This window comes from Oncorhynchus clarkii, chromosome 6, assembly GCF_045791955.1.
Source record: "Oncorhynchus clarkii lewisi isolate Uvic-CL-2024 chromosome 6, UVic_Ocla_1.0, whole genome shotgun sequence".
Taxonomy (NCBI): domain Eukaryota; kingdom Metazoa; phylum Chordata; class Actinopteri; order Salmoniformes; family Salmonidae; genus Oncorhynchus; species Oncorhynchus clarkii.
Genome location: NC_092152.1, coordinates 17,953,222 through 17,964,625, shown reverse-complemented (window position 1 = coordinate 17,964,625; position 11,404 = coordinate 17,953,222). Strand labels below are relative to the sequence as shown.

The 11,404-nt window shown below is 42.9% G+C and overlaps 1 protein-coding gene across 2 annotated transcripts; it reads right to left on the bottom strand.

Moving 5' to 3' along the window:
• Positions 1-8: 8 nt before the first annotated feature.
• On the bottom strand, positions 9-10,339 carry LOC139410685 (aldehyde dehydrogenase 3 family, member B4). Of its 2 annotated transcripts, XM_071156085.1 has the most exons (11): positions 10,082-10,188; positions 9,512-9,582; positions 7,450-7,645; positions 3,222-3,332; positions 2,907-3,027; positions 2,690-2,775; positions 2,510-2,591; positions 1,995-2,387; positions 1,578-1,744; positions 1,392-1,491; positions 9-897 (listed from the first exon to the last, which is right to left on the bottom strand). In XM_071156085.1, the coding sequence occupies exons 3-11, from the start codon at positions 7,621-7,623 to the stop codon at positions 698-700; spliced, it is 1,434 nt and encodes a 477-aa protein (XP_071012186.1). In that variant the 5' UTR covers positions 7,624-7,645; positions 9,512-9,582; positions 10,082-10,188; the 3' UTR covers positions 9-697. The 2 variants fall into 2 exon arrangements, with proteins under 2 accessions (XP_071012186.1, XP_071012185.1); XM_071156084.1 differs by lacking the exon at positions 9,512-9,582 and having other exon boundaries at positions 10,082-10,339.
• Positions 10,340-11,404: the final 1,065 nt, after the last annotated feature.

Genomic DNA, 11,404 nt, shown 5'->3' with positions numbered 1-11,404 from the left:
GACTGGGGAACTTTGAAACAACATTTATTCTGTTTAAGGATTGAATTCATCATTGGCATATGTAAAAGACAGATTGATGGTAGACGCTTGAATATCTCGTAATGGAACTGCCCCTAAATTTCAAATAAAGACTTGAATCAAGTTTGACTTTGCTAGAGTCTAAACCTTAACATACTGAGTGGCACAATGCTTTTAATGAAATTTAGAAAAACTGCTACAACAATAACCTGACACTAGGACAATACCAAATAAAGAATTCAAATTTTTTAATGAAGTGAGCAAGTTATAATCCTGTGTTGGAAGCACACAATGTACATTGTGTTTAAATGTCACAGGTTGGATCACAAGAAGCTTCTTTATAAAGTATTTCAGAGAACACTGGACGAATAGCTTAAAATGATACAATATTTATACTGATGGGCTATCATGCCATGCTGCAGTAAATACACTTGCTGATCAGTCACTGCATTAGCATCATGTTCTACATCAGAAATGTAATGTGCTGAATATATTGTCATATTGGAGAACTATCACAACTGGTCCTCAGAATGTACTGTAGGTTCAGATATCCTCTTTTCACACTGGGATTTACAGCATGGTTTCAATAACTATGGTGGATGTGTAATCAAGCCAGTACAGTAGAGCTCATCTCGGCTTAGTGTTGTAAAAAGGTCTCCGTCTTCCAACTCGCACACAGTCACAGTATCTGGCACCAGCCCTGGCTCTTCTGGGAAAGGCTACTTGCCCAGGTCATAAGTGACAGATTGCGGTCCTCATATGGTGGGTAGCGCAGGTAGGTGACACACTCGATGCAAGTGTTTCTGAGCAGGCATGATTTCCGGTGCGAGAAGGTGTCAAAGCTGTAGCGCCCATGGTAGGAACCCATCCCACTGGCACCTGTCAAGTAGAGTTAAACTAAATATGGGAGGGTTAATATAATATATTTATTCATTCACTATGGTGCGGCCTGTCAGACCTTATTATGGAATATTTGTTATTTTTTTAAAAGGGAGATGCAGTTCGACACAAACCGGTGCGCCTGGCAAGTACTGTACTACCATACTGTTACATTTTTTGTCTTGCCCCTTCATCCTCTGAATTGCACACAATCCTATTACCAAGGGTTAAAGAAGGATTATTAAGCTGCCCCCTCCTTCATCCAATGATTTAAGTGAATTTAACAAGTGACATCGATAGCGGATATTAGCTTTCACCTGATCAGTCTGTCAATACCATGTTTGTTTTTAATACTTTGTTCAATAAGAACAGATTTCTGCTGCAAAACATTTTATTACTGTATGCCCTACTGAACATGACCCAGGTCTCTGTACTGAGAAGGGTTGAAGACCTGAGGCAGTAATCTGACCCAGGCAGACCTTTCTCCAACCTACCTACTCCCCCAAAAGGCAGGACCACCATCAGGCTCTGCAGGACACTGTCATTGGAGCAGAAGCTCCCACTTGAGGTCTCACTCATTAGCCTTGAGATTACCTGCACGGGAAGCAGAAAGAGGCATGACAGCCAGCATATATTGTATGTGTACACATGAATTGTGTGTGTAAGCTTGTGCCAGTCACCTTGCTGTTGCTAGAGTAAGCGTACACACAGAGAGGCTTCTCTCGACGACTGATGAAGGAGATTGCCTCATCTATGCTGTTGACGGTCAGAATGGGCAGAACGGGTCCGAAAACCTCCTGCTGCATGATAGGGTCCGAGTCTCTCACATCGCACAGAACGGTTGGTGCTTCACATAAACAAATATATATACAAAAGTCATTATGTACAAATACTGTGGTGTAGTACAGACTGTAAATCAGGTACATATACATGTAGGAATAGTTTCCTGGAAACCAATTAAGCCTAATCCCAGACTGAAAAGCACTTTCAATGGAGATTCTCTGTTGAGCATGCTATTTGCGCAGGACTAGGCTTAATCTTCGTCAAGGAAACCAGGCCTTAGAATCTCTTCAAAACGTCCTTCCTCGTTCATTTACCAATGTATTTATCTGCTTCATTCACTTGGCCTCCTACAGACACCTTGCCAGACCTCCGCAGCAGGTCCGTGGTGCGGTGTACGTTCTCCAGGTTCACGATGCGGCCAAAGCTCCTGGACTCCTGGGGGTCTGAACCATAGAACTGCAGGAGGCAGCAGCGCAAGGCCTGGAGCAGCTGTGCTTTGGCCTCAGCATGGCACAGGACGTAGTCAGGTGCTACCATACTCTGCCCAGCATTATGGAAGCGGGCCCAGGTGATGCGTCGTGCCGTGGTAGTGATGTCACACTGCTGGTCCACGTAGCAGGGGTTCTTACCACCGCCCAAGACCAGGGTGACGGGTGTGAGGGTGCGGGCTGCTGCCTGTGCCACTCTACCCCCGTCCTCACGGTTTCCTAGGGGAACCATTATTACCTCATACACAGAGCACACATTACGTCTGATACAACAAAGATTAGGGAGCAAAATTCAGATAAGGCAATGGTGACATTTTAAATATGAACCTTTTTTTTTTTACCTGTGAAGAAGACATGGTCAAATTTGAGGTCCACTATTTCAGCCAGGTCATTCACCCCTGCAAGGGTCACATGGTAACACTCCTTTGAAAAGAGAAGGAATGTTTGTAGGTTAAAAGGTATACTCACTTATATGACAAGTCACCAAAACAGTCACCTGTGTAACATTGAATTCAACTCACATTGTCCAGGTATGACGGTATGAGGTGGTGTAGCAGCTCCGATGTGTGAGAACTACATTCTGAGGGGTTGAGGATCACACAGTTCCCTAAAGAACAAACAGATACAACAGTACAACGATTGGCAAGCAACTTTCAGTATTGAATGCAAATGAATGAGCAGTGTTTGAGTGTGTGACACTTAAATGCCCTAAAGCCTATAGTTACAGTGTATTGTTACCTGCGGCAATGGCCCCAACCAGGGGTACCAGACAGAGCTGAACAGGGCTACACCAGGCCCCCACAATCAGCACAACCCCCAGTGGCTCACACACCACCAGGCACTCATCCAACGTGGTGGTCTGCACCAATCAGAAGGAGGCAGAGGGGAGGAGCTCACATTACCTCATACATAGCAAACAAAAAACGGTGTTTTTACTGGACAAATTCAGGTAGTAGTAACCTCCTGGTTTCACTCCATTTCAAAATGTTTCTCCCAACTGAAGACGACCCAGTATTCAGAAAACACACACGGGGCACCCTGCAACAGTCTTACCAGGTTCCTCTCCACCGGTTGCGGCTCCATCCACTTCTTGAGGTTGTTGATGGCATGAAGAGCCTCGTTCTTCACCAGTATCAGTTCAGACACTACCGTCTCAAACCGCGGCTGGCAAAACAGCACAAACGCTTAGGTCTCGGACAGAACATTTGAAATAAGGCCTTGATGGTAGCCGGTTTGTTTACACTACTGATTACTTTGAAGATAAACATGATAAAATGCCACACAGTGATTTATTGGGGAACCAATGTGTGCCTTCAGGAATGTGGATTCCCTAATAAAATCACTGTTAGTAATAAAGAAGCTTTAGAACACCTACTCAGGGGTTTTTATTTGTACTATTTTCTACATTGTAGAATAATAGGGAAGACATTAAAACTATGAAATAACACTTGGAATCATGTAGTAACTAAAATAAGAACAACTCAAATAAGCAAAGAAAAATGACAGTCCATTACTTTAAGTCAGTAAATACGAAAAATGTGAAGAATTTGTCGCAAAAACCATCAAGCGTCATGAAACTGGCTCTCATGAGGACTGCCACAGGAATGGAAAACCCAGAGTTCATTATAGTTACCAGCCTCAGAAATTTCAGCCCAAATAAATGCTTCAGAGTTCAAGTAACAGCCACATCTCAAATTCAACTGTTCAGAATCAGGCCTTCACGGTCAAATTTCTTCAAAGAAACCACTACTAAAGGGACACCAATAAGAAGAGACTTGCTTGGGCCAGGAAACACGAGCAATGGACATTAGACTGGTGGAAATCGGTCCTTTGGTCTGATGAATCCAAATTGGAGATTTTTGGTTCCACCGCCGTGTCTTTGTGAGACACAAAGTAGGTGAACAGATGATCTCTGCGTGTGGTTCCCACCGTGAAGCATGGAGGAAAAGGTGTGATGGTGTGGGGATGCTTTGCTGGTGACACAGTCAGTGATTTATTTAAAATTCAAGGCCCACTTAACCAAAATGCATTCTGTAGCGGTACCCCATCCCATCTGGTTTGGGCTTAGTGTGACTATCGTTGGTTTTTCAACAGGACAATGACCCAACACACTTCCAGGCTGTGTAAGGGCTATTTTACCAAGGAGAGTGATGGAGTTCTGCATCAGATGACCTGGCCTCCACAATCCCCTGACCGCAACCCAATTGAGATGGTTTGGGATGAGTCGGACAGGCAGAGTGAAGGAAAAGCAACCAACAAGTGCTCAGCATATGTGGGAAGTACTTCAAGACCGTTGGAAAAGCATTCCAGGTGAAGCTGGTTGTGAGAATGCCAAGTGTGCAACACTGTCATCAAGGAAAAGGCTATTTGAAGAAACTCAAATATAAAACATATTTAGATTTGTTTGCCATTTTTTTGGTTACTACAAGATTCCATGTGTGTTATTTCATAGTTTTGATGTCTTCACTATTATTCTAATAGTAAAATAAAAACCCTTGAACGAGTAGGTGTTCTAAAACTTTTGGCCGGTAGTGTATACACAAACCTATACATTATATAGAACAAAATGCAACAATTTCAAAGATTTTACTGAGTTACAGTTCATATGAGGGAAATCGGACAATTTCAATAAATTCATTACACCCTAATCTATGGATTTCACATGACTCGGAATACAGACATGCATTTGTTAGTCACAGATACCTTAAAATAGGTATTCCCAGGGGTATGCGCAATGCCGTCGGGGGTACGCCAAATAAAAAAATGTGATTCACAATAAAAAAATATATTTTTCTTCACATTGTCAAACAGTCCATTTATATTTTCCAACGGGCTATACATTTGGGTGAGGTTTCCCCCCCTTGCCCGATTAGCCTAGTTTCACTGCCAAAAATAAAATTAAACCATCTAGTGATCAGCGAAATAACAATGTAAAATTACAGGTAGCCCAGCTAGCATGGACACTGACAGTTGGGAATCTGATGCAGCCAAAGAGAATTAAGACGACTTTCGAGTAGTAAGACATGTATAAATGCAACAGATACCATTAATAAGAAGGGGATAGAAGTGTCTTATATGGTGGTGAGCTACCGAGTGGCTCGGACAGGAAAGCCCCATACTATTGTGGAGTGCTTAATTCTTCCTTCTGCCGCAAATATGGCAGGGACAATGCTGGGGGAAAAGACCCCCTCCCCCCAAAATATGGGTACACTGCAGCATCCACAGAGAGGCTCTTGCTGCCAAGGGAATGCCTGACTGCTTGAAATACGTTTTGGACACTACAGTGAAAATGGTTAACTTGTTAAAGCAAGGCCCCTGAACGCGTGTGTATTTTCTGCACTATGCAATGATATGGGCAGCGACCATGTAAAGATTTTTACAATATACAGTAGTGTGCTGGTTATCAAGGGGCAAAGTATTGACATTTTTTTTTTAAATGAACTTAGTTATTTTTACTAACCATTATTTTCACTTGTCTGACCACTTGCATGATGACGAGTTTTTCACACAACTGGCCTATCTGGGTGATGTTTTTTCTCGCCTGAATGATCTGAATTTAGGATTACAGGGACTCTCCACAACTATATTCAATGTGCGGGACTAAATTGAGGCTGTTTAAGAAGTTTGAGTTCTTCTCTGTCTGCATTAACAAGGACAACACACAGGTCTTTCCATCATCGTATGATTTTGTGTGTGCAAACGAGTGAGTTTGATGCGCAATTACGCAGGTACTTTCCCGAAACGGATGACACAAACAACTGGATTCGTTATCCCTTTCATGCCCCGCCTCCAGTCCACTTACCGATATCTGAACAAGAGCCTCATCGAAATTGCATCAAGCGGTTCTGTGAAAATGTAATTTAATCAGAAGCCACTGCCTGATTTCTGGATTGGGCTGCGCTCAGAGTATCCTGCCTTGGAAAGTCGCACTGTCGCACTTAAGACACTGATGCCCTATGTGAGAGTGGATTCTCGGCCATCACTAGCATGAAAAGTAAATACAGACACAGACTGTGGAAAATGATTTAAGACTGAGACACTCTCCAATACGATCCAACATTGCAGAGTTATGTGCATCCTTTCAAACACACCCTTCTCATTAACCTGTGGTGAGCTATCCACAATTTTCAATGAACAAAAAGGTTTTATATGTAAGATGGTTAAATTAAAGAGCAAAATGTATTATTTGTGTCCTCGTCCTATAAGAGCTCTTTGTCACTTCCCACGAGCAGGGTTGTGACAGAAACTTATGTTTAATAAATGTATAGTATAGTGTGTGTGTGGCAGGCTAACAATGATGGCAAAAAACAATATTTGACAGTGCGCTGACCCTGGTGGTAGAGGGGTTATGCAGCTGGAGGTTGAATGTTTGAAGGGGTACGGGACTATAAAAAGTGGGTACCACTGCCTTAAAAGAAATGGTCTCACAGGGGGCCTCAGGATCTAGTCACAGTATTTCTGTGCATTCAAATTGCCATCAATTAAATGCTATTGTGTCCTTTGTCTGTAGCTTATGCCTGCCCATACCATAACCCCATCGCCACCATGGTGGACTACGTTCACAACCTTGACATCAGATAACCGCTCGCCCACATGGCGTCATACACGTGGTCTGCGGTTGTGAGGCCGGTTGGACGTACTGCCAAATTCTCTAAAACAATGTTGGAGGCGATTTATGGTAATGAAATAAACAAATAATCTGGCAACAGCTCTGGTGGAAATTCCTGCAGTCAGCATGCCAATTACACGCTCCCTCAAAACATCTGTAGCATTGTGTTGTGTGGCAAAACTGCACATTTTAGAGTGACCTTTGACTGCCCCCAGCACAAGGTGCACCTGTGTAATGATCATGCTGTCTAATCAGATCCTTGATTTGCCACACCTGTCAGGTGGATGCATTGTCGTGGATAGAAGAAATGCTCAATAACAGGGATGTAAACAAATGTTTGAAAACATTTGAGAGAAAGAAGCTTTTTCTGGGACATTTTATTTCAGCTCAAGAAACATGGGACAAACACTTTACATGTTGCATTTATATTTTTGTTAAGTGTATATAAACCTGTTTTTGCTTTGTCATTATGGGGTATTGTGTGTAGATTGATGAGGGGAAAAACGATTTAGTCAATTTTAGAATAAGGAAAAAGTGAAGGGGTATGAATACTTTCCGAATACATTGTATATTGTTATTATGTACTGGTCTGCATCTTGTCAACCTCTTCAGCTCCTACTAAAATATGGAGAAATGATTAGACATTCTCCATCTGGAGAATAACTTCTGTACCTTATGGAGGTCCCTCCCAAGTGCATCCACAAAGTCACACTCGTGTTCCACCAGCATGCGCACTAGGGCTTCCAGTTGGACCTGTCTGAAGCTGTCGTCAAATGCGCGGCCAGCTTGGAAGGCAGCTCTGGCCCTTTTCAGCAGCTCCATACACTCTAAAAGACGGGTCTTCATGCAGGGCTCCTCCAGCCTGTTCCTGAAATACATGTCAGACAAAAGCCAGTGTATTCCTATGTGTAAAGGAAACAAGTCGGGTAGTTAGTATTCTAGATCAAATCATATTCAGTACACCTTCTGCAGGTTAGGCTGCCATTCTTCTTGCATGCATAACATGCTCTTGCTTTTCCGCGCATGCTTCCTTCTACACTGTCATGCTAATCTCGAACAGGCTTACAGATACACTACATGGCCAAAAGTATAGTCGAACATCTCATTCCAAAATCATTTAAATGGAGTTGGTCCCCACTTCTGGGAAGGCTTTCCACGAGATGTTGGAACATTGCTTCCATTCAGCCACAAGAGCATTTGTGAGATTGGGCACGGATGTTGGGCGATTAGGCCTGGCTCGCAGTCGCCGTTCCAATTCCTCCCAAAGGTGTTACATGGAGTTGAGGTCAGGGCTCTGTGCATGCCAGTCAAGTTATTTCACACAGATCTTGACAAGACTATTATTCCTCCACCAATCTTTACAATTGGCACTCTGCATTGGGGCAGGTAACGTTCCCCTGGCATCCACCAAAACACAGATTCGTCGATCGGACTGCCAGATGGTGAAGCGTGACTCATCACTCCAGAGAACGCGTTTCCATTGCTCCAGAGTCCAATAGCGGCAAGCTTTACACCACTCCACCCGATGCTTGGCATTGCGCATGGTGATCTTAGGCTTGTGTGCAGCTGCTCGGCCACGGAAACCCATTTCATGAAGCTCCCAACGAACAGTTCTTGTGCCGATGTTGCTTCCAGCAGCAGTTTGGAACTCGGTAGTGAGTGTTGCAACCGAGGACAGATGCGCTTCAGAACTCGGCGGTTCCATACTTTGAGCTTGTGTGGCCTACCACTTCGCGGCTGAGCCATAGTTGCTCCTAGACATTTCCACTTCACAATAACAGCACTTACAGTTGACCAGGGCAGCTCTTGCAGGACAGAAATTTCACAAACTGACTTGTTGAAAAGGTGGCATTCGATGACAGTGCCACGTTAAAAAAAGTCACTGAGCTCTACAGTAAGGCCATTCTACTGGCAATATTTGCCTATTGAGATTGCATGGCTTTGTGCTCGGTTTTATACGGGGCGGCAGATAGCCTAGTGGTTAGTGTTAGACTAGTAACCGAAAGGTTGCAAGATCGTATCCCCGAGGTGACAATGTAAAAATATGTTGTTCTGCCCCTGAACAAGGCAGTTAACCCACTGTTCCTAGGGAGTCTTGCCTAGTTAAATAAAAGGTTAAAAAAATAATAATAATTAAATACCTGTCAGTGACTAATTTGAAGGGGTGTCCACATACGTTTGGCCATATAATGTATAGGCCTGGTGAAAATGTGTGTGCCAAACAGAGGACAGCCCATGGGCAGCATCCATACCATTAAAACCCCAGTATCAAAGGAAAATGACAGCCAATCAGGTTGCCTGGAAACCTGTTGAATTGCATTTAACTCTACATCGGGCAGAAATTAGTGTTTGAATCAGTAAAGTTTCCTCTCATGACCGCAACAAGTCAGAATGGTGAATAAAATTATATTTGAAATGTACTTTACTGGTTGTCCATGCAGTTGGTCCTTTGGGCGGTAGGAATGTGAGACAATGTATCCACAGGAAAGTTTTCAAAGCACTTGTAGAGCGTTTCGATCACCTGAAGCATGTGATACAAATACATGCTGGAGAAGGATGGATACTTGCTGGAGAGGCATGCATACTTGCCAAGCTGGTACACATGTTCACATGGTTCTGTGCATGCTTCAGGTGATTGAAATCCAAATGCACCATCAGCATGTAATTATACTTTTCTGCCACCAAAAGGACCAACCACACAGACAACTAAACAGTAAAGTACCTTAAAATATACCTTTATAACATTCTGGCTTGTAGAGGTGGTGAGAGGGACATTTCCTGACTCAAACACTCATCTCTGCCCACCTAGACGTCGGGTTTCCAGGCAACGCAAAAGAGAATCAATGAAAGATATGAGTAATGAAGTTGTTCAAACCTGTCACATGAACTTTCTAAAAGATAAGTAATATTGATCTCAAAGATGAACAAAGTTTAACAAAATACATTAAGTTTGCGCAACAAACGTAAACCAATAAAACATGTATGCGTGTTACTACCAACGTGATTCAAGTGAATTTAGACAGCGATTTGGGATGTGTCTGACTAGTTTTAATCGGCTCCCGAGTGGCACTGCTGTACTGCATCTCTGTGCTAGAGGCGTCACTACAGACCCTGGTTGGATTCCTGGATGTATCACAACCGACCGTGATTGCGAGTCCCATTGGGCGGCGTACAATTGGCCCAGCGTCGTCTGGGTTAGGCCCGGGTAGGCCTTCATTGTAAATAAGAATGTGTTCTTAACTGGCTTGCCTAGTCAAATAAAAATACAATAATTAGAAGAATAATAACAATGTAGGCAACTTACCTCCGCAATGCTTTGAACCGGTGTGTTGGAGGAGTACTCATGGTTTTTGAGATGCAATGATCGTTAAACTACTTTTTGAAGTGTATGAAGGGGACGCATTGAAATTCAGGCTCACCTGACCCAAATTTGAGTCTTCTGACATATGTCTTCGGGCGTGCGCAGTAGCCTATAAACCGCTATAGCCTAGGCAGGGAGGGTTAGTGCTATCTGGAATCATTGGGATGTCCCCCCACCCTAAACAATAACCATGGTTACAAAATTCCGCTAATTTCAATATAATCCCTGATTTTCCCGAAATCCCGGTTGGAATACTCCCGGAATCAGGAGGAAATAAACACGAAATCTGTAATTCTTCAACCAGGTTAACCATTTTAAATTTCAACGGGGTAGGGAAGTCCCAAGGTCCATTCAGCGAGTTTGGTCCTTTGGGCGGTAGGAATATGAGCAAATAAATCCACAGGAAAGTATAAATAAAAAAAATTCCCAAAGCGCTGGTAGAGCGCTTAGATTTATATCACCTGAAGCATGCGATACAAATACATGCTGGAGAGGGTGGGTATAATTTGTGGAACGATCCAACAGGAAACTGTTCCAAAAACTTCGTGAAGTACAAGGTAACATGAGCAATCCACCTAGCTGCCGAATAGGCATCAACTCACCATGTAGCTTATTCTTAATGTTTGTCGAATGGCTACCAGAGTGAGTACAGACATTTTTCGGAATAAACAATTTTAAAGTAATTAAATAGCCCACTCCCTAACCCATTATTTTATTCTGCTGCTATACAACTTTGTAAGTGTTTGTTGGCAACCTTGTTATTTACGAAGTTTTTGGAACAGATTCCTGTTGGAATGTTCCACAAATTATACCCACCCTGCAGGAGAGGCATGCCAAACTGACGCACATGGTTATGTGCATGCTTCAGGTGATAGAAATCTGAGTGCACTACCAACATGTAATTATACTTCCCTGTGGATATATTGTCTCACATACCAACCGGTAAAGTACCTTAATATACTTTTAACATTCTGGCTTTTAGAGGTGGCGAGACAAATAGTTCCCGATTCAAACACTCATCTCTGCCCACCTAGACGTCGGGTTTCCAGGCAACCAATCAGGAAACGCAAAATATAATCAAAGATATGAGCGATGAAGAAATCAAGTTGTTCAAACCTGTCACACGAACTTTCTGAAAGATAAGTAATATTGATCTCAAAGATGAACAATTTAACAATATACATTAAGTTTGAAATCAATAAAACAATGCGTGTTACAGCCAAAGTGATTCAAGTACATTTAGACAGCGATCTGGGATGCGACTGA

Bases quoted from the DNA above. Each gene is read 5' to 3' on its own strand.
- LOC139410685 (XM_071156084.1), bottom strand. From the start codon at position 10,122: ATGAGTACTCCTCCAACACACCGGTTCAAAGCATTGCGGAG. The intron at 2,776-2,906 runs GTAACAATACAC...TTTGTTCTTTAG, and splicing joins GGTTGGGGCCATTGCCGCAG to GGAACTGTGTGATCCTCAAC. The intron at 2,592-2,689 runs GTGAGTTGAATT...CTCTTTTCAAAG, and splicing joins TACCGTCATACCTGGACAAT to GAGTGTTACCATGTGACCCT.